This window comes from Prionailurus bengalensis, chromosome B4, assembly GCF_016509475.1.
Source record: "Prionailurus bengalensis isolate Pbe53 chromosome B4, Fcat_Pben_1.1_paternal_pri, whole genome shotgun sequence".
Lineage (NCBI taxonomy): Eukaryota > Metazoa > Chordata > Mammalia > Carnivora > Felidae > Prionailurus > Prionailurus bengalensis.
In genome coordinates this window covers 76,688,293-76,710,899 of record NC_057358.1, presented here as the reverse complement: position 1 = coordinate 76,710,899, position 22,607 = coordinate 76,688,293, and the positions used below count along the sequence as shown (strand labels likewise).

The 22,607-nt window shown below is 50.3% G+C and overlaps 2 protein-coding genes across 10 annotated transcripts; both read right to left on the bottom strand.

Moving 5' to 3' along the window:
* Positions 1–122: 122 nt before the first annotated feature.
* On the bottom strand, positions 123–5,750 carry GPD1 (glycerol-3-phosphate dehydrogenase 1). Its single transcript, XM_043563861.1, has 8 exons — positions 5,619–5,750; positions 4,935–5,112; positions 3,970–4,110; positions 3,254–3,392; positions 2,898–3,010; positions 2,006–2,239; positions 1,755–1,861; positions 123–782 (listed from the first exon to the last, which is right to left on the bottom strand). The coding sequence occupies exons 1-8, from the start codon at positions 5,657–5,659 to the stop codon at positions 686–688; spliced, it is 1,050 nt and encodes a 349-aa protein (XP_043419796.1). The 5' UTR covers positions 5,660–5,750; the 3' UTR covers positions 123–685.
* Positions 5,751–8,804: 3,054 nt separating this feature from the next.
* On the bottom strand, positions 8,805–21,953 carry SMARCD1 (SWI/SNF related, matrix associated, actin dependent regulator of chromatin, subfamily d, member 1). 9 transcript variants are annotated; one of them, XR_006294660.1, is made up of 15 exons: positions 21,584–21,804; positions 20,683–20,870; positions 20,350–20,392; positions 20,133–20,255; positions 19,543–19,665; positions 18,370–18,486; positions 16,993–17,094; positions 16,537–16,698; positions 16,118–16,215; positions 14,017–14,152; positions 12,339–12,461; positions 10,647–10,748; positions 9,894–10,524; positions 9,548–9,644; positions 8,805–9,395 (listed from the first exon to the last, which is right to left on the bottom strand). XR_006294660.1 is itself a non-coding variant. In XM_043563859.1 (13 exons), the coding sequence occupies exons 1-13, from the start codon at positions 21,758–21,760 to the stop codon at positions 10,471–10,473; spliced, it is 1,548 nt and encodes a 515-aa protein (XP_043419794.1). In that variant the 5' UTR covers positions 21,761–21,953; the 3' UTR covers positions 8,805–10,470. The 9 variants fall into 9 exon arrangements, 2 of the variants coding, with proteins under 2 accessions (XP_043419794.1, XP_043419795.1); XR_006294659.1 differs by having other exon boundaries at positions 8,805–9,644; positions 9,894–9,972; positions 10,331–10,524; XR_006294655.1 differs by lacking the exon at positions 9,548–9,644 and having other exon boundaries at positions 9,894–9,972; positions 10,331–10,524.
* Between the last annotated feature and the right edge of the window lie 654 nt (positions 21,954–22,607).

Below are 22,607 nucleotides of genomic sequence, written 5' to 3'. Positions count from 1 at the left end.
AGCCCCAGGGCCAGAGATGCCAGCATGGCAGCAAGTCTGGTGCCAGGGCAGCCTGGGGGCGGGGAGGAATAGGAATGACCAGAGGTTTCTGAGGACGCAGATGTTGCTAGGAGAAGCTAGGAGGGGGTTGAGAGCTTTGTATTTTGTTAACAAACACTGAGATCCATTGATGCTGTGTGGGGCTTGGCAGAGGTCAGAGCAAAGGGGTCCCTGGGGCCTGTGTCGGCTCAAAAGCCCAGACCCCTCCTTGGCAGCCCTTACCTCATTCCTCTTGTGGCTGAGGTACTTCTTTAGCCATTTAACTGGGCTTGGGGACAGGACTTCTGGTGTGTGAGAGGCAGCAGTGGGCAGCCCTTGCCTCCCTCTCCCTTCACCCTCCCCTCAACACACACACCCAAAGCAGACAGGACTGGGGTGTGATTCTACCCCTTTCAGAGGACAAGGAGAAAACCCCGCATCTGGAGAGGGACAAGGCAACTCCATTTCTGGCGAGATGTGGTGGCAAGAGGCTATGGGCTGCTTGATGGTTCAGGATCTCCAGGCAGGTAGTTGGGCCCCACAGCCTCCTGTCCCCCAGAAGAGGCTGCTCCATGGAGAGTCCCAGAGATCCTGGTGGCCAGGTGCCCCAAGCTTCTGACTATCTCCACTGGGGTAAAGAAGCTGCCTGGCCTGGCCCCAGCTCCGCTCACAAATGTTCTGGATGATTCTGCAGGCAACAGATGAATTCACCCACTGGATGGTTCTCATAGCATATCTTGTACACAGCCATGAATAGAGGAAACCTAGAATGGGGAAGGAGAAACCCAGATTAGCCTTCCGGTATACCTCTACTACCTGCCCCCGCCCACTCCCTGTCCACCTCCTAACCCTCCACTCTCCTACTCTCCCACCTTTGAGCTCAGGCCGACTCTGGTTCTCAATTTCCAATTGCTGAGAAGTTGAACTCCTAGTCCTGGGTTTAGGGCAGGTTGTTAATTGCCCTGCTCCCTATTGTATTGAACTTGCCTGTATGATTCCCTGGCATGAATTTTTTGTTCTAGTTGGGTAAGCCACTTAACCTCTCTAAGCATCAGAATCATCAACTATAAAATAGGACCAATATAACAAAGTAATGAAGAAGCCATTATGTATTAATGTGTAGGTGCTCAATAAATGCATTTTTCTTCCCATCCTCTTACATAGGCTGCTTCCTTTACCTTGGGGCTTTCTGCCGACCAGCCATAAGCTGATCTTCTGAACCTGTTTCATACTCTCTTATTCTAGGATTCTTTCTCAGATCAGTAGAGCTCTGCTCTGATCAGCCCATCACTCCCACTGTCTTTGTGCTCCCTGAAAAGGAGCACTTTGACACAGCGGCTGTCTTCCTCACCCCTCGGCACCCAGGACAAGATTCAGGGGACAGAAAGGTTGGCCTCCAGGGAGCAGCTTAGATGGGATGATGGGACAGTCAGTTGAGTTTATTCCTGCTGCCCCCATAGCAAAGGACAGGAGGACAGGACCGGAAGTGAGGCTATGCAAAGGGGTCCAAGCAATGTGGTGCAAAGAGCAGTAGACTGGAGGGACTTCAAAGACTATGAAGTAGCAGAGGGACAGCGGGCAGACCAGACTCTCTCCAAGCTGTAGTCTCCTTGTCTGTAAATAGAAGGTTTCCCTCTCTACCCACTTCACCGATTGAGGAGGGATCAGGAAGATGAGTGTGGAAAGCACTTGTGGCTGTGGTTCCCTCCTCCACTGGGGCTGGGGCAGACACCTACTTGTCCACCATGCCCTTGTGTTGGAGGATGCTGTGTAGCTCCCGGGCTGTCGGGGGCCCCTGCAGCTTCTGCCCATTCAGCATCTCTTTCTCCAGCTGCTCAATGGGCTGTGAAGAAAACGAGACGGGGGGATGGAAATGGCAGACAAGGGTTGTCAGGGGGAGGTGGAGAGTCTGGGGCTCAGATGGGAGGTGGGATCTTAGGCACCTAAAGGGCCCACCCTCCATTCTCCATTCTCCCAGGGTTCCTACCTTTCCTGTGCGGACGAAGGCCTCGGCCACCTTTCGGTTCCTCCCTCCGTAGCAGGTGGTGATGAGGTCACCGATACCACAGCTCTCCAAGAAGGTGGCAGAGGACACAGGGCCACTGCAGAAGAGCTTGGCAAAGGCGATCATCTCCATGAGCCCCAGTCGGATCACCGCTGCCTTGGTGTTGTCACCAAAGCCCAGCCCGTCACAGAAGCCAGCTCCCACGGCCACTATATTCTTTGGGGAGTGGAGGTCACAGGTGAGAAAGGATCCCTTCCTGCAGGCCCTCGGGCACCATCCTCATGCTCCTTCCATCAGCCATGTGAAATATAGTGGGTGGGCTCCTCAACTAGCTCCTCCGCTTGATTTTTCCACTCGCTGTACCCCTGGGCTTGTGCTTCCTGGCTCTGCAACCCTGCCCCCTACTCCATCCTTAAGAACATTTCCTGAAAACCAATCTTCTGTTCAGCTAGCCCTCCCATCCTTGACTATTCTGCTCCACATCCCTGATGTCCTCAACTTGTCCAAGATCCAGAGTTCTGGCCATCAACCTGCCTGGGTGCCCTAGATATCTTATCTCCCATTAGCCTGGGTACTTTCCCAGGACATCTCCTCTTCCCCCTGGACCACCCACTGGAGGCAGGGACAGGAATGTCCTACAAGGGGCTATAGGGAGAAAGGGAGGAGGAGGGAGGTCCAATGTTTGATAGTGAGTAATTGTCAGGCCTGAATGACCCTGACCTTGCTGTTGCAATTCTTCCTGCGTGTGTGGGACTTGGTGGGGAAGGCAAGCAATTGCCCAAGAGTGAGGAGTACCAGCCACCTCGTGTAGCTAAGCCAGGCCCTCCATCAGGATCTTCTCCCCACCTCATAGATGCCTCTGCACCCCTCTCACCTTTAAGGCCCCACAAATCTCTACTGTATCCACCTCTGGCACCACTGTGATGCGGAAATTGGGTGTCTGCATCAACTTTTTCAGAAGCTCTCCTTGGGCCTGGTCCTTGCAGCCTAAAGTGGGAAGGGAGGTGAAGCTTTGAGAGGGGATTCTCTTTCCACACCAGCCCTAAGCAGGACCTGCCACCCTTTCCCTGGGGCGGGGGGGGGGGGGTCCCGGTCCTCCCTCACCTCTGATGCTTGGGTCTTCTTTCCTTTGCCTGCCTTATGGGGGAAAAGATGGCTACGTGGGGGAGGGGGGAATACGGAGAGGGGATGTGACAAGCTGCACTTGTCAGTGATGGTTAGGGCTCTCACCAATGGTTGTCTCACAGAACTTCTCATCAGCCACCTCGCTGGCAATGTTGGCCCCCATCAGCACACTCATGGGGATGCCAAGGTGCTCCCCAATCACTTCAGAGATGAGCTTCAGCCCTTTAGGGCCCTCGTCTACCCCCTGGGCACAGGATGGAGCTCAGGCCAGGTGCCCTTTATGCCCAACTGAGGGCTTCCCACCCAGAAGTCCTTCCCCTTCCAAATCTACTATTCATCAGTGTCCCTCCCCAAAGGCCCTGTCCCATTCGAATTCAGCCAAAGCTTGCCATGAGGAGGGTAGATGGCACGTGAAAATGAATCCATTTGAAAATTCTTCCATATACCCTCAACCAACCTACTTCCTGACATCCCTCAACAACCCACCCCCAAGGACCTCAAACTAACTTCCGTCCCAGTCACTGCTCCAAACCACCTTCCCTTTCACATTCCTCAAACCCAACAGCTCCTCATACCCCCAGGCATCTCTTGTATGCCTCCCAAACTGCAGACATCTGCCTCCAAAGCTACTTCTAACTTCCCCCCAACCACCCTCCCCACCCCAGCGGCCCCCAGCACCTATTTCTCAGCCTCCTCCAAGCAACTCCTCTCTTCTCTCCAAAAAACTCTTGGCCTACTTCTGCCATTTTCTCTTCTCACTTCCCTACCCTCACCCCACAGCAGTTAGCTGCACCCCATCCACACGAAAGTGTTCCTGGCACCTTAATAAGAGATACACCAATGGCGTTTGCCTTCAGGTGGCCCTTGAGTTGATCACAAATCTTGCCGATGAACTGATGGGGCACCACAAAGATCAGGATGTCAGCACCGGCTGCAGCCTGGACCACATCTGGGACAGCCACCTGTGGGGGGCGACCAGTGCTCATGGGCCTCACGGACTTCTGCTAGCCCATTCTGGAGATCTAGGGGCCAAGATGTGAGGCTGGTGGGGGAGAAGGAAGGGCAGTCAGGGGATCTAATCTGGAAGGCCTGAACTTGGAGGAAATGGAACACTGCATTCCCTCCCCCTCGCTGTCATTCCCTCTCTGGCTCCAGCTGCCCGGGGCTCTTGAGGACTCCTGGGAGCCTCCTCTCAGTGCTTCTGTAGCCCTTGGCTGTGGGACAGTGAGGGAGGCCACAGAAGGCCTGGGCTTGGCAGGAGGGAGAGGCCAAGTAGGGTTTCATCACCCTGATTCTTAAGGCTCCCAACTGGGAAGGGAGAGCCCTTCCTGCTGTCTTCCCTGCTCCCCCTTTCCAGGTTGGGAACAAGCCACGTGGATTTGACTAGAGACCTTAAGTCCAAGGAGCACCCTCCACGTCTGCTAATAACCCAGTGAATAAGTAACAGGATTAGAGCCTGAGGCAGGCGCTACCCAGACCCCAAGTCTTTAGTTGTCATGGAAACCAACTTCCTCATCCTCCCTTTCCTGCTTGGGAGCCCATAAGTGTATGGGTGTTTGCGGGGGGGGGGGGGGGGGGGGGGGGGGGCGGTGGAGGTGGAGAGGGTTCAAGTTCTTTTCAGTCCCAGGAAGTCCCAGGAGAGCAGTTTGGGGATTTTATATAGGGGTGCCCTGTGCCTAGAGCAGCCCTCCCAAGATGCTTTCCAAGTCCAAGTAGCAGCTGAAATGACCCCCCTCTCAGCAGGAGGCACCCCTCCGCTTCCCTCTCCCAGGGTATTGGGGCTTACCACGTTGGGGGGCAACTTGTGCCCTGGCAGGTATTTGACATTCTCATGCTGTGTGTTGATGATCTCTGTCAGCTTTTTCCCCCCGACGTCTTCCTCAAACACCCACATGGTCACCCGTGGGTCAAAGTGTGACAGCTGGGCCGCATTGCCGCCCACAATCTTGGCGATAGCAGAGCCCCTGGTGGGAGGGAGAGCACAGAAAGTGGAGGAGTCAGGGCAAGAGGGAGGAACGGTGGCAGGGGAGGGGGCAACGCTCCACCTCAGGATGGCACCACAGCCTACCAGATTATTTGCTTGCCACCTTTCTTATGACCTGGACCACCACCATGAAAGTGCATCTTTGGCAGTAGAAAGGAGACTTAGTCTATCTTATACTTTGCAGCTGGAAAAGGGGAACAGCCTTCAACCCCCCAGCCCTAAGCAGCTATTCAGGCAGAGAGGACTCTGGAAGCTCCCTTCCTGTGGTGAACAGGTGCAGCTGCCTGGGCAAGCAAGGGCCAGGAAAAGGTTTGGGCACCATCTGTCCTGTGGGGGTAGGCACAGAAGATACCAGGGGTGGTACAGAAATTGGAGGGCATTTCCTACCCAGTGTCTGCCTCCTGCCCACCAAGCCTCTCTCCCTAACCCCCTGTGTGCTTGGGGGGAACCTCCCTTTCCCTCCCCATACTTGACAGAGTCACTTACCAGTTGCCGGAGCCTACAATGCAGACTTTCTTGCCAGCCATCGTGCCGCTGCTCTAACCGATCTGGCTCAGTGCTGCACTCCCAGCTTCTCTGCGGGGCTCGGAGCATATAACTCCACCACACGTGGGTGCAGCCAAGTCCCGCCCTCCAGGGGCGGGTGGGGAGGCGGGAGCTCAGGGAGACGGAATCTGGCAAAGCCAGGGAAAGGGGAGAAAAGAGACAGGTGGAGAACAGGAATGAGGCAGAGTCCAGGCCCCGCTTTTCTTTTTAGGTTTGCCAGCTGATGGTGCTAGTGAGCTTCTTCCCTTGGCCCCAGCCCTCCCTCCCTGTAATGGTCCCATTTTGAAATCTGCCAAGAAATAGCCCAGATGAGGAGCAAGTGACTGGTCCCCCCCAATCCCTTCTGTCCCCCAGCACTGGCCTAAGTTGTATTCAGTCCTAGTAGCAAATACAGGAATGCTTTCTTTTCCAAGGTAGGAATCACGCCACATATCCTCCTAGGACCCCAAAGTCTGCTCTAGAGGTTTATTCTCTAGCAGTGACAAAAGACTACATGTCACTGGCCCCACACTAGCTCTGCTGCAGGGCTGCGTGAGTGAGGTACATGGGTGTAGACTCACTTTGGAGGATAAGACTACGTAAGAGGTAAGGGCCTGCTTTGGGCGCATCCCAGCCCAAGGATTAGCAGAGACCTCAAGAGCCCCAAGAGACAAGGTCATCTCGGTTACCCAGTGTTCATCTCAGGGACTCACCCTTGGGCCTCTCTCCTCACCCCAAAGGATCCTCACCTGAATGTCTTCCAGGAAAAGAAGGTGGGAAAAGCCAAAGTTAAAAGCTCTGATGCCAAGTGGCTTACAATTCTCTTGCAGACTCTGGGTTTAAGGAAGAAGAGGACAGGACAGAAAAGAAGGCAGCTAAAGCATTCACTGTCCTTGAGAGGTTTTGAGCTTACTTCAAGTCTGTCTTGGGTTTCCAAGCTACCACATCATGGGCTCCCTCAGGTTACTGGCTAGTTTGCAAGAAGCCAGAAAGAGGGAGGCAAGACCTGGGGCAGCTATAACTTCTGTGGAGCTTTGTGGTCTCAGATCTTGTAATGGAGAAGTGGTGTGTGTGATTTGGGGCACAGGAAGAGACTGGAAAGAATACATTGAGGGGCACCTGGGTGGCTCAGTCGGTTAAGCATCTGACTTCGGCTCAGGTCATGATTTCACGGTTCGTTAGTTTGAGCCCTGCTTTGGGCTCTCTGCTGTCAGCACAGAGCCCGCTTCAGATCATCTGCCGCCCCCCACCCCCGCCACCACTCCCCCGCTCACACTGTCTCTCTCTCAAAAATAAACATTAAAAAAAAGAAAGAACACATTGAACAGTCCAGGGCCCTACATCACCCACAGCCATTTGAGAAGAGAAGCAGCTCCGGTTTCTAGGCCGAACTGGAATGGACAAATGGCTGTAACACTCCAGCTGTCCCTGCACCTTGGCCTAGAGGGCAGACGCCACTGTCTGCTCATGTGCTGACCTCCTGGCTTGGCAGATTGCTGAGTGGGTGTTTTCATCCCTCTGGGCCACTGCTGGCCGCCAACAGCAACGAGCACTAGGCCAGAGGGGAGTCTGTGTGCAACCACTGTGTAAGAGTAAATGGGCTCGAGGGCAAGTCTGTGGAGAAAAGGTTTTTCTAAGTTCTAGGGACTGCCTGAGAAGAGCCCACCGTATTCCCCTCCCATGGCCAGGGAGTTCCCATAGGGAAACATACACGAAGTTGGTAGTTGGTTTCCCTTAGGAGTAAAGTTGCACCTGCTACAAAGCCAGCCTCCCACAGATCGCTCCATTATTGCACTGGCACAGAGACAAAGGCACCAGTGCCAAGTGCCAGCTGGGAACACTGATTATGGGTGATGGAAGAGAAAGAATGCTTCTGTCCCTGGTGCATATGATGGGAATCCCAGAGAATGGACGCTTATGCATAAAACAACCCCCTTGTTTTTGCCTAAATGCTTCCTTCTCTCATTTTGCCCTTAAAATCATCTTACTAAGTATGGAGACAAAGAAATTGTGCATCTATATACGAATAAAGAGTGTGCAGATTCAGAATTGGCTCATCACAGGAAGTTATCTGTACTAGAGCTCTTTTCCCAAGAGCGAACTGTAGATTATTTGCTTGAAATTAATAATGGTTCATCAGCCATTCATTACACATGTAATTAGCCTGGGTAAAAACAGATGCCACGTCAATGTCCTTGACATCAATTTTTTCCACTCCCAAGTTCTCACCCCACACGTTCTTGTTTTTCCTACTCAAGTCTGGTAACCCCCCAAGTTCCAAATTGGGGACAGGCTGCATCCTTGGTGGGTTTGACTGCATGCAGGCAATACTTGGGTGTTCCCATCCGTGGAGGCGAAGGAGAATTTTTTTTACAACTTTGGACTGCATTGCGCTCATCCTACATTCTAAACCCCTTCATGGGTAGAACCAAGCTAGACAATGCCACCAGGTGGGAAGCTGGCACATTATGATGCGAACCGCAGAATTTCATGCTTCTGCGGACAGATCAATCCTGAGCAGTCTTCTCAACTCTGCAGAGGGGCTGATTATTTGTAGTATGGAGAGGACAACACAACACTTCTCTGCTGGTCTGAAGAACTGAAATCTCACTCAGGACCATGAAGTGGAACCTTAGAGGGACAGCAGGCAGAGGAACACAGTCTTCAGTTGTGCAGGCCCTACCTAGATAGGAGCCCTGGGAAGAGGAACTCCTCTACAGGTGGCTCAGGATCGTCAAGCCTAAGGAATCACAGGCACTCAAGGGCAGTGCTCTTGAGCCAACAGGTGCTGTGGGGAGCTCAGAAGGTTAGGGGGATGGCAGTGCTGTGGTCTTGTTAATACCTCCCGAACAAGAGCCGGGGGCGGGACTCTTAGATCCAATGAGGAAGGCCAATAATCCCAACCAGCACCTGGCCTGCTTGGACCACTGCGCTGACAGAGCAAGCTCTAAGGTGAGAACCTGATGTCCGCAGGGTAGAAACTTGTTTTCCACCGTATTCCTAGTGCCTAGCACCACAGCTGGCACACAGCAGGTGCTCAATACATAATTGTCAAATAAAACGAATAAACACCATGAGCATGGCTAATGGGATTCAGAGAAAGAGCTCAGGGAATCGCTCTCCCTCAGCAGGTAGGGGGACCCATCCTTCAGAAGATTCTTTTATTAAAACTGGGTGACATCGATAAGGGGACAGTACAAAAAAAATTTTGGTCCATGAAAAAAACATAATTCAGTTAATAAAAACAGTTATCTTCAACAGGGACACTATGTAGGAGTGCTGAGCTTCCTTCTCATGGTTCCAGCCCCAAGGACAGAGGTTGTCCAGTGTCTCTGTGGGGAGAACCTTTTAAGGGAGGGGTGGGATAATGGCAGGAAGGGGAAGATGGGGAGAAAATTCTGCTGTCCCCAGTGTGGAACACGCAGGGATATGGGGCTGGAGGATGTGCTCGCAGGAGCCTGAGGAGGGGGTGGGGAAGCAGGGGCTTTGTCAGTTCTGTGGGGTTAGAGCCCAGGCTGAACGGAATTCCCCCTCTGTGCCCAGCTGTCTCCCACCCTGCTATGTTGAGTCTGCGAGCCTGGGATATGCTAACTCGGGGTGATACAACCTGGAAGAAGAATCTGAGGCTCTCCTGGAAAGATGCAAAACCATCTCAGTTCCAAGGGGCCAAGATCACAAGGTCCTGCTGCTACCTGAGGGGTCTGAAGCTTTGAGGGCAGGGGCTGGGGAGTCACAATCCTGTGAGGCAGGGAAAGGGAAGAGTCACAAACCCAACTCAGAGCTATTCGCTAGCCCTAGGCGCTTTCACTCCTCAGTGCCCTAGAAGTCACCAGTGGGTGTCAACTGGGCAAACAAGGGACAGGAAGACAGGGATGGCCCAGGGCTTTTACCCGTTTGATTTCAGGCCTGTTTCTCCATGAAAGGATGAGGGAGGCAGGGTGGAGTGAATAAATGAGTCACACCTCCAAGCAACAGCAGGAACAGCCTCTGCTGGCAATGATAGTACCCCAGGTTAGATCCCTGGGGCTCTGACAGGGAAAGGCAAGATCCCCCCCACCCAAATGCCCTGAATTAGGACAGATGGATAGCAGAGGAATCCTACAAAGAGCAGCTATAGGGAGTGTGCTGGGAGGGAGCAACAGTTAAAAAACAAACTCCAATACTGATGTGGACCCCCTACGAGGGAGTAAGAGAAGCACTGAGACAGCAGGCCAATCCAGAGGGCTGCGGACTGACCTGGGGCTCAGTGGAGCCCAAGAACCAGGGTTCCTTTAGTGCTAGAGGGCAACAAGTGAAGGAGGGGTGTGCTCCAAACCTGTGGAGGGAAGGAAGGAAATTGGATTCTGTTATCAGGAGAGCCAAGATCAACTAGCTTATAGAGTGCCCCCAGGCCTGAGTCTCAGAGAAGGGGCTAAAGCTCCCAACTCCTGGGTCTCTGAAGGGCAGGGTCAGTGTAGCCGGTCCCCTTGAAGACCACCTGGCCTTAGGCCCAATCCATTCAATGCACTGATTACCACTACAGGTTCTCTCTAATACTATCTAGAGGTCCTATGTAGACCAGGGGAGGGTAGAGGCACATGGGAACTTTGTGGGGCAAAGGGAAGCTGGGGGACAGGAAGGGATGGGGTGGGAGAAGAGGGTAACAGGCGTCTTATGAGACAGAAATGTGAGACCCTCTTCATTCTGGTGTTGTCCTTGAACCAACAGCATCCCCTGGAAGGCCCCAAGCAAGACCAAGGCAGGTGCTATGAGGCAGGCAGCACAGGGCCCAAATAAGAATCGGTGCAGCCGAATCAGGGCTGTGAGGGAGGCCCTATGTATTTCGAATTCCCAGGGCTTGCTCTAATTCTTGTCGTCTCTGCTGCACCTAGGGAGAAAGCAGTGAAGAGAATAGATGACACAAACCAGAAGCTGGTACCTAATTTCCTGACCCCCACCAGGGGTTCAGACCCCTTGCTTTTCGTCAGTTTCCCGTGCCCAGGCGCCTACCTTGGAGTAGAAGTATCGGCACACAGCCTCCTGGGCCCAAGGCTGGAAGTAAAACTCAGCTCGGCGCTCTTCCTCTGGGTTCCCCACCACATCAGTCATGGTCTGGAGGATACGGGAGGGGAAAAGAGAGAACAGGCTTGTGTCCCTCCTTCGCACCTGTCATGGACTGAATTGTATCCCCCCAAAAGATGTCAAAATCCTAACCCCCTAGTACCTGTGAACGTGACCTTATTTGGAAATAGGGTCTCTGGAGATGATCACGTTAAGATGAGGTCATTAGAGTGGGCCTAATCCAACAAGATTGGTATCCTTATAAAAAGGGGGAACTTGGACACAGAAACAGACATGCACAAAGGGAAGATGACGTGAAGACACACGGAGAACGCCATCTGCAGACCAAGGAATGCCTAAGGGCCATCACAAGCTAGGAGAGTGCCTCGGAACAGGTTCTACCTCACAGCCCTCAGAAGGAACCAGCCCTGCTGGCCCCTGACTTCAGACTTCTAGCCTCTGGATAAACAGTAAATACCTGTTGTCAGAGCCACCCGGCTGGCAGTACTTTACTATGGCGGCCCTAGCAAATTACCCACCACAACCAAAGTCACCTCCTGCCATCAACAAGTCATTGCTTTGTCCAGGGACCCTTTCTGGCTCCCCTCTTCCCTTGTTCCTCTGCGCAGCCTCTATAATTCTAGTCACAGTCACCACAGGATAGGAGAAAACTGAGGAGACATTTCCACTCATTCAGTGCTCATTTCCACCTTCTTGCCTGAGCTTATAGTGCTCCCCTCTCTGAGAACGACCTCAAATCCCAACTTCGCCACGGAGAACTCCCCAGCTATCCTAGCCTCATCCATCTCCGTTCTCCTTTGAATCACCTCATCGGTAGTGGTGAGTTCTGATAACGTCTTACATGGTTTACAACTTTGTAAGTAATACTAGTCTGTTCCTTTCCCCACAAAAGAAAATAACCTGGTCTGAAATAATCCTTTCTTTACTTTTGCTAAGACTTCCTTGCCCCACCCTCCTCCTCCTTATCAAAACCTTCCATTCTCAGGGGCGCTTGGGTGTCTCAGTTGGTTAAACATCTGACTTCAGCTCAGGTCATGATCTTGCGGTTTGTGAGTTCAAGACCCACATGGGGCTCTGTGCTGACAGCTGGAGCCTGTTTCAATTTCTGTGTCTTCCTCTCTCTCTGCCCCTCCCCTGCTCTCGCTCGCGCTCTCTCTCAAAAATAAACAAACGTTAAAAAAAACTAGAAACAAAACAAAAACCTTCCATTTTGTACAATCCTCAGAATGCCTATTTACTGGAAGGGATGCTGCCTGATTCATAAATCATTGAATAAAACCAATTAGACCCTCAAATTTTAAATCAATCAATCAATCAATCAACCCTATTAGCCTACTTTCTCCAAACAGAATGCAGGGTGCTTGGACAGGAGAGATCCAATTTTCTGCTCTGCATCTCCTACTATATGGTACACAGTGACACCTCATAGTAAGTAGTAGATAAACACTTGATGGTTCCACCTCCAATTCCCTACTTGATTGTAAAGTGGACCCTAGAACATGCTAAAGAAAATCTGGTCCTTCACTCCCCTCTCTGGCTCTTCTACCAGATGCTACAGAAATAAAGCAAATGTGTGCCCCACTGACCTAAGTCTCTTTGCACCTTTCCTAGGTTCTTTACCTTGAGGTCCCGGCATTGGGACTGAAGCCAATCATTGATGAAACCCTGAGGGTCTCTGGCAAAGCTCAGCATGAACTCCCGCTGGGTCTTCAGCTGATTGATAGTTTCTATTGTCTCATGGATCTGAAAGAAGAGAAGGAAGCTCATAACGTTTTCAAACTAGGAAATGCAAAGTTAAATGGCAGACACTGTCTGACATCTCTATGTGCCTGCCACTCCCAGCCCAGGTCCGGAGTGCCACCCAGAGCCCTAACTGCTCCAGCACTCGACATTCTTTCAGCAGGTATGTAGTTTTCCTTCTGGTCTCCACAGGGTCCGCTATGGGTGAAACTACATGGTGAATACTTAATCCACAGCACAAATGGGTCCAAAAACACCCTCAGGTAGAAAAGCAGTGGTACACACAGCTGTCTCAAAAGCTATGGTCTAGGGGTTTCTTCCTGCCCTTTTCTCATTCTCTGTACTCTTCCTGGCAACCTCATTCACTTGCATATCTTCCGTTACTAATGACAGGTTAGGGAGTCCTCAGTAGGCAGACCAGAGTCCATTTTCTAAACTTCAACCAATCCAACTGCTTGACTTCTCAAGGCTCCTGAAACTCTCCAAAACATAATTCACTACCTTTTCCCCAACACTCACTTCTCCTCCTGTTCTCCAGTTGCCAATCCGAATAAATACTACTATCCACCCAAGCTAAAAACTTGGGAGTCATGCCTCCTTCTCCCTCAAGCCTCACCCCACCATCCCCATCAAAATAGTATCCAAATCTCTTCAGTTCCACTTAGACACCTCTCAGATCTGTCTACTTATTTTCATCCTCACTGTCAGTACCACAAATTTAGGCCCTCAACACACCTCACATGCGTTACTGCACTGGCCTAACTGGGCTTCCTGCCTCCAGATTAGAACTCACTCTCCACCTTCCTGCAGGTGATCATTCTAAATGCAAAGAGCAGGACTTCCTCCTGTCTTCAGGACAAAATACAAACCAGCTCTCCCTATATCAAAGCTTCTTCACGACTAAGATCCTGCTTCCCCACCAGGTTTCCTTTCTCCAAACTTCCTATCCGTAGCTAGCACCCTGAGATACAGCTAACACACAGAACGGCTTGTACTTTCTTAAACGCCAGGCTCACTCTCTCATCTTTCGACCTTTACATACACTGTTCCCTCTTTCTGGAATGTCTTCTGCCTCCCACGCCCCTAAGCACCACTGTCCCTTCTCCCCTTTCCTTAACTCTTGTCCTTCAAGATTTAGTTGGGGCATCAACTCTTCCAGGAAAGCCACCCTGTTCTCCTTTGCGTTCCTCAGAGCATTTCTGGCTTTACCCGCATGGACTATGTCTAATAAGGATAGTAATAGGAAGAGCAGCAGTTACCATTTGTTCTTACGTGCCAGATGCAGAGTCATCCTTATCTACATGGTCTCATTTAATCCTCATAACAACCCTTACAGAAAAGTTCTTATAATCTCTATTTTGCAGTTCAGAACCTGAGGCTCAAAGCTATTAAAAGTTATAGCCAGAATCAGTGTCTGGCTGCAACTGGCACCAAGCACAGTACCTGGCATATATTAGGTGTTAATATATTTTAAATGAACACCAAGAGTCAAAAGACAGCCTAGAAGCTACGACAGGAGGCTGGTGACACCCAAGCTACCCTGGGCAGGGGCCCCTACCTTGTTGTCTAGAGTAGCAATCTCCTGCTGGCTGGCAGTAGACAGCAGAAAAGAATTCATCTGGGTCTTCAAAGTATCATCCACTTCCACATCAATGTCGTAACAGGCGGTCTTTTTCTGATCATTCGGGTCAACACTGGGGAGGAAACCAAAGGAGCCTGGTAAAGGGCTTGTCCCCTAAGACCTATTTACACAGGGTCAAGAAGAAGGCCCAAGAATGAAGGGTTTGACTGCAAAAAGGCACAAGAGAACTTTTGCATGACAGAAATTTCCTGTACCTTCTTTGCGGTGGCAGCTGCTACATGGTGTTACATTTGACAAAGTCTCAAACTATATTTCAAGTGTGTGTGACCTACTGTATATAAACCTCAATAAAGTTGTACTGTTCTTTAATCAATGGTAAAAATTCAAACGGTACAAAAAATATCCAGGAAAAATTAAGTTTCTCCCTCCCCAAAGGAAACCAATACTGTAGTATCTTATATGTCTTTCTCCCTGTTAAACCAAAATTGACCTGAAAATAAATTCTAATAAAACACATGCCAGGGCGCCTGGATGGCTCAGGTGGTTAAGAGTCTGACTCTTGATCTCAGCTCAGGTCTTGATCTCAGGGTCATGAGCGCAAGCCCCGTGTTGGGCTCCCTGTGTTGGTGGGCATGGAGCCTACTTAAAACACACACACGTACACACACCGTACAAAATAAAAAGTGGCTTAACCTTACACACAGGAACCCAGGACAGATCAGCTTCTAATGATCCAACACATAAGTTGGAGGAGTTACCATTGGCTGAGTGATGGTTCATATAAAGAAAGGAAGACCTTTATTGGAATTAACATGGAGTAAGGGAAAGAAAACAGAGAGTCTATAGCCAGCCACCTGCTGCTGTGAGGAGGAGGAAGGGCATTCCTTCACTCCTTATATGCGGAGACACTTTTGCCCATCCATCTTCTGAACAAAAAAGTGGAAGGAGATAACGGAATTGGGAGTCTCAGATTAGAATGTTTTACCATCCACAGAAGAGACGGCAGCCCATCAAGCGATGAGCCGGTAAATGTCTAACAAATGATTCTCCAAAAGAGGAGGAAAAAAAAAAGCTAATTTGTAGCATCTGCTGATTTCTGTGGTTTAAATATTCCCAACGTGGCTGACTTCAAGCTGTCAACGTTAGGTCACTGATCAAGGAGCTGGGAAGAGATGTGCAGTTAAGACATCATGACACAGGTATCCCCTGGTTTTGGATTCACGTTACGCCACTTTGCTTTTCTGAAAGGCCTACGTTAGTCTTTCTGAAGAGAATTTTCACATTTACGAAAACAGGCAAAAAGCAAAAACAGCGTTCGGCATTTATTTTGCAGCAGCATTATAGAGGCAGCACACACCCTGAGCAGCAAACGACACCACCAATCTCCTCCTCCGGGAAATACCCTTGGCATCTCAGCATCAAGCTGCTACAGCTTTGAGTTGTATCTGTGAGCATGTGTGCTTTATTTCATCATATTTTATGCAAAAGAGGTTATTTGGGGGGTCTGGGATGCTCACAATTTTTTCCATAAAAATTAACAGAAATCACTTTTTTGCTTTGTGCCATTTCGGCTTATGAAAGTTTTCATAGGAATGCTCATACTTTGGGATAGTAGGGGAAACTGCCTAGTACTTCCGCTATATATACGCAACTAATAAGATGTAATAAGGTGAGAAATGATGAGTTTTTGAGTATGTGTTACCCTCGTTTCTCCTGTAACATATTTTTTAATGTTTATGTATTTTGAGAGAGAGCACACGCATACAAGTGGGGAAGGCGCAGAGAGGGAGAGAGAGAATCCCAAGCAGAATCCACACTCACTGTGGAGCCCAATGCAGGGCTTGATCCCAGGACCAATCCCAGCACCGTGAGATCATGACCTGAGCCAAATCAAGAGTCGGACACTTAATTAAGCCACCCAGGTGCCCCACTCTAATGTAGTAAGTTGTAAGTTTATATGTAACTTAAGTAACTGCTATTTGACCACCTGCTTCCTGAAAATTTAACAACTGCCTTATGCAAGTTGGTACCAGCCCACCCCAGCACAGTGCTGCCTCTCATACATACACATGCTTACCTGATGACATGATTAATGATGATGGGCTCTGGTGGCATAAGCAACGCATGGAGCCGTTGAGGGATCTCTGAGAACTTCATACGTTGAGACTCAAAGATCTATATGAAAGAGGAAAAGCAGCTAAGAAGTTGGCATTTTTTTTTTAAAAACATTTATTGACTTTTGAGACAGAGAGAGACAGAGCATGAACCGGGGAGGGTCAGAGAGAGGGAGACACAGAATCTGAAACAGGCTCCAGGCTCTGAGCGGTCAGCACAGAGCCCGACGCGGGGCTCGAACTCACAGACTGCGAGATCATGACCTGAGCCGAAGTCAGCGGCTCAACCGACTGAGCCACCCAGGTGCCCCAGGAAGTTGGCATTTTGAGCACAAAACTAATATTCTACCGGTCTTTGGCAAAGAATGGGTCCTTTTCTTACCTGCTGGAGGTACTTGTCACAGATGACAAACTCCCGCTCATGAGGGTCCTGGAGCTTGTGTGTCTTAATATATTGCCACAGTGCTTGGATGATCACTGGACGGGTCTGGGTGTGGATGCCCAGGAGCCGAGCCAGGCGAGGGTCTAATTTAAACTGGGGAGGCTGCAGAGAACCAAAGAGTACAGGGATGAATCTAGTGAGCTGGGTCCACATGCATTTTGGGGTGCTTTAGCAGGGCCATACATTCAAGCCATTTGACAAGCACTAATGTACTGTTTTCTCTGGGACCAAAAAACACTAGGAGGAGCTCAGAGATGACTAAGACCCTATCCCCATATCTCAGGAGCTTAGAGTCTGGTGACAAGGTACCCATAACTAGATTTAAACCTTTAAATATTGGGCCGCCAATGGAATGTGGCTGTGAAAGCTGGATCCCCTGACTTCACCACAGAATACCTGGTAGTCCAGCATCAGTAGGACAGTACACCGTACATTCACATCTCCTGGCCGCTTCACCTGGAAGCCATCCGTCTCCTGGGTAGTGGCGGTCCTGTGCCACTACAGAGAGGAAGATGTCAGGGGGAGCTCTCCCACAGGAAGAGCTGGGGTGGGAGGGAAGAGCTTCTGTAATGACTGAATATTCAACTTTGATTACTGAGGCTATTGGAAAAGAGCAATAGCATAAGACATTTTTAAATACTGCATAAAGCTCTGGGATTACTGTCTGTATATAAGCAGATTAACCTTTTGATTCTGTACAGGGTCACATTTAAATTAGCCGAAATTTTCAGTGGTAATTTTATCCACAAAATGGTTAATACACATGTACATAGTAAAATAACATAGCTATCATTTCTTGAATATTTACTATGGACAAGAGTCTTCTAAGACATTTCCCTGGGATCATCTCATTTAATTCCCACAACATCCACATAAGATAGGCACAACTAAACCTATTTTACAGGTGAGCAAACTAATGCTTAGAAGAGTGAAGTTAACTTGCCCAAGATCAAACAACCACTAAGTGGTGGCCCTGTGATTTGAGCTCTGGCGTGTCTGATTCTAAAGCCCACGTTCTTAGCCACTATACTCTACTGCTATAAAGTCCAGTTAAATATATTTACAAATTTCTATTGGTTCTATGACTTACTTCCCTTATTAGATGGTAAAGACCTTCCCATGTCTCTTAGTGGTTGAGGTTAAGGGGCTGCAGCTACACTGGCAAAGAAAGGAGCAGGTTAAGTTCATTTAGAGAGCTGGACTGTCTCATTCTGTTTTGACTGTACCCCAAAGAATACTGTCGTTAACACGGTCTTCAGAACATTGCATAACCAGGCATTACAACAAAGGGTTTTTGCTGATGTGGAAAGTGAATCTAAACAGGGACCAAAAGAAAGTCCCAGATCTATCGATGGAGGTAACCCTGCAGGGACTCGAACTCTATTAGTTAACCCCCTTAATGACAATACCTGCTATCAGGAAAAAGTATGAGTAGGGTGTGGATAACTACATCTCACCATTATTAATAAGCAAGATGCACAGATGGCCTGGGATGTGTAAGAGGCCTCCATTAGAATTTCCCTTGAGGCAGCAACCAGGATAACATTAAAAACGTGGGACAAGTCAGACTGTAAGAGCTCTTGGGTCCAAACAGTACCAGAACTAAACAGCTAGTGCCACCTGGAGGTCAGTGTACACACTGCAACAGTAGTACTGCATGCTAGGGGTTACCCTTTCTTTAAACCTCCCCCTCACGCTAAACATTAAAGTTTGGCTCCCACGTTCATCATCCTCCAGTTATGGAGTCAAAGTCTACAGGACAGAACTACTCACTTCTACCAGATGGTTGTCTGGCCCATACAGGTCTTTGTCCAGTTCGATCACCAAGGACTTAAAAAAAGAAGAGAATTTCCTCTTTTGTTTGGTGGCATCATATTTGGACAAGGCTGACTAGAGGAGAGAGAGAAGAGGTCATGTTAGAAAAGACCAGAGAAATTTCTCAAGACAAAGTCCCATAAAAAAAGGAACCCACACAACAGTTGGGGGGGGGGGGGGGACTCAAAAACGTCTTCTGAATCTCCCTCAGGAGATGACAAAGCAGGTGTCTGTAGGTATTAAGCCGGTCAGGGTAGCCACAGAACCCTGAAGAAGCAGCCTATAACATGTACAGGGTCACTGACTTGCCCACCTCATTTCCCTAAAGGAAATGAGGCAAGTTAAGCCAAACTGTTGCCCATAACAAAGCGAGTCTGAACAGAGAAAAGTCTGACTCTAGAGGGGAAATGAATCACAGGCAATAATCAGCCAGAACAAAAACAGCTTTATTTGGATGGAATGATACCACCAGCAGATGGACTGGACCTATATAGAGGAGGAAGCTCTGACACAGAGCCCCGGTTCTCCTTCAAAAATGCATTCTAATTAGCTTGCTTATGAATAGCTAAAAACAGACCATCAGAGAGTGTAAGGGAATAAAAGGTGAGCTTCCCCAAGGAGCTTCTGGGATGGGAAGTAAAGGGCTAACACCCGTCAGCTGATATTCACCATGATGCAAAGAAAACTATCTCACTTAAACTATGAAAGGCTGGAGAATGAAAATTGGGAAGGTGGAGATACCACAGTGGGAATCAAGGACCTCATGGACAGAGAGGAAAGCATGTCTTCAAATGCTAAGTGCAAAGTCACTTGACTTTAGAGAAACAAAAAACACAAACTGAATAATCTGCAAAGGCTAAGTCCAACGGCCAGCACCATCAGGAGGAAGGTAAACAACAAATCAAATCCCAGAACAATAAGGTTCTCGATATGATACCACAGCAAGGGCCAAGCTGTGGGAGCCAGACACAAAGCACCATTGTCTTTTAGTGCAGGGAACACAGTGACTCTCTCCCTGCTGTTCGCAATAGGAGCTGTGAGCACCAGTCAGGATTCTTGCCAACCAGACAACACTGCTTGCTCCCAGAAGCTTCCACCCTAGATGTCAACCACAGCGGACTTTGAACTCACATCCTCCAGGAGCCGTCCTTCTACCCGAAGCTCCCAGGAAGCCACCGTCCCTTCCCCATCCTCGGCATCTGACTTAGCCGGATTGAAAGTGTTAGAAATGAAAATTCGCAGCTTCCGTTTTTGCTGAAGAAAGCAGAAACAGGATTGATGGTGGGGCTTCAGTGGTTTGATATTTAAAGAATCTCCCCAACCCCCCAAATTACTCCTAACAGACTGGCTTACTATCTACCCAGTCCCTGGGCTGGGTAGATTGAGATTTCATATAGAAGAATATAGTCCACTGGCCTGAGTGCAACTGCACAAGCTAGGATTGCAAATAGACAAAGTCATGCAAGGTGCCAGGTTCCCAAGGTGGCAGAGGAGTTACAGCAAAAACAGGGACAGGGTATATTTCTGGTGCAGGAGATATCAAAAGCCCCTCCCCCTTTGCTGTTCAGTTCTAATGTAATTCTCAGTTCGTAGGCGGATGGGAGAGATATAATTTAAATGCCAAGGAGAGCCGTGCTGCGCCTTTGATTTCTCATCCTAAGCCTATGGAAGGTTCCCGAGTCCTCTCCTTTGGCGCTCTGCCTAGCACTCTCCTGCATTACCTTGATGGGACGTTTCAAGGCCTCCTGGATATCTAGCCGTTTCCTCATGATAGTCTGGTCCAGCTTCCTTTCAAAAGCCAAGAGATCCATATAGGCCTGGGATTCTGGTACCAGTTCACGAATCTTAGGAACAAAGAGGCATCATTGAGATCTAGAGCTGACCGTCTCTATTTTCAAACTCAGCACGTCCTCAAGAAGATCTACGTCCTGGACTCACCCTTTGAGGTAGAATTTTGTCAGCCATCTTCTTTTTCTTTGCACTGTTTGGAATAAATACTGTGATCAGGTTGGGATGGAACTAGCCAGAACATGAAGACAGACTGGTCAGCACCTCCATTTATAGGAAAATGAAGGAACTGCAAAACGTCTCTCAAATCAAAGACACTCCGCCTACCCCAACCCCCACCCATGTGAGGCATTCTGAAGAATGAGCACCCATCTGACACAGCACCACCACTTCTGGATTCAGGTTCTCCCACTACCTGTGTCCTCACGGGCTCCCTCCCTCTTTCCCTCCCTCCCTCCCTCCCCTACCCCAGGGTCATCTTACTTGTGGTTTCGATTTTGGACCGCCTGCTGCTGGACCTGCTGTATCTGCTGAGGCGCAGGTCTCTTGCGGGACTGGTCCATCCCTGACTGGGCCAGGCCAGGTCGGACTGAAGGATTCCCCCCATAGCCAGGGGGTCCCATGGAAGGTCCCTGAGGTGTCATTCGGCTGCCTGGCAGCATACCTGGTCTCTATAGAGAGGAAAGGACCCAGAGATGTCATGACTTCCCTACTAGCCCCACCAAGTAAGAGAAAGTGAAAGACGCCTGAGTTCTTTAAATGAAACAAGGTTGGCGGGGGGGGGGGGGGGGGGGGGGGGGGGGTGGGGGGGGGGTGGTGATGGAATACAACGGGAAGAGCCCTCTGTTTCTGAAATCCAAATAACTAGAGGTTCCTGTACTCCAGGTGCAGTTCCATAGGAATACAGCCCCAAACCTAAAACATAGCTAGATTATACTCAAATTCTCTCCAGTCTATTTCATATCTGATATACTGGGCATTTTCTCTAAGTCCCACATAAGTCCCACATTTACTCAAATGGTACTGGGAACTATCGTCTCCTTAGAAGCTGACCTCGATTGGCTAGCTACACCTTCTGCGTTCCTCTGGGCACTGGAGCTGCGCTGATCCTTTTGCACTCCAGTTCCCACATGCCCACCTTTGGCCCCACTTCATCCACGCTGTTTCCGAACCCTGACTCCCCAACGCAAACAATGCTCCCAGGAGAAGGTGGGGATGCTAACCACCTCCCTTCCCTTCCTCCGCACTTGCCTCCCCTCACCCCAGCTCAGGGCCCAAATCCCTCCCAGGAGAGTCCCTCCTACTTCTCCCCCACCCCTGTCACTCCCAGGCCCCCGCTCGGCCCCGCCCCCAGCCCGCGCGCCCCTCCTCCTGCCCCACTCACCGGATAGGCCGCTCCGGGCATCGGGGAGCGGTACAGCCCTTGACCCGGCGCCGGGCCCATTCGCACGGGAGGCCCCGGAGTCCCGCCCGGGCCCAGGGCAGCCGCCGCGCCCGCCCCCCCTGAGGCTCCAGCGCCGCCGCTCGGAGCCACAGACTGGAAACCCGCCCGGGCCGCCATCTTCCCCGGAGCCGCTGCTGCAGCTGCACAAAGAACCGGAACCGGAACTCCCCCCGCCCCCCGCGCGCCCCCCGCGCGCCCGCCTGTCCACCCCGCCGGCCGGCCGGCACGGGAGGCTCAGGGCAGCGAGACTGTGGGCTAGAGGGGGGCGACAAGCGGAAAAGGCCTACTGACCACTCCCTCCCGTCTACACGGTCCGGGAGGGAAGACCATAGAGAACTCTGGGATAGAGAGGCCCTGTGAGCGGGCGCCCCCAGGCTGACGGGAGGAAGACGAGGCCCTGGAAAGAGGGACCACACCTCAACCTCAACGCTCTGATGACGGGGGTGATGGAGAAACTGCTTCATCTAGGCGCAGTAGATTTAACTTTCCAAAGCGCTTTTTTTGTCTCCTTCTCTTATTGCTTCAAGCCTGGGGGCACTGAAGAAGCGAATGCACCGTTTATTCCATTTTACAAACTGGAGAGCTGATCTTAGTGAATGACTGGGCAAAGATCAACCAAGTTAGCAATAAAGCCAAAGCCCAGAATCCAGATCTTCTGGCTAATAGCCCAGAGGTCATTCCACAGATTCAGTGCAATAACTACCTCACGCCAGAACTTGGACCCAACTCTGTCCCTGACCTTTAAAACCTAAGCTGCTTCCAGATTTTATTTTGGATTTTGACCCTGCCCGCTCTCCAAAGAATCCTTTGTGTTAGGACTTCTCTTTGGGACCTTTGACCTCTCCCTCTTTCCCTGCCCAGTGGTTCAAACCATACCTGGTGTGATGGTCAGTCTGTCCCATCCCAGGGGAACCAGAGTCTCCTTGCTCAAGCCTCCTTACTCCTCCCCAGTTGTTTGGCCCTA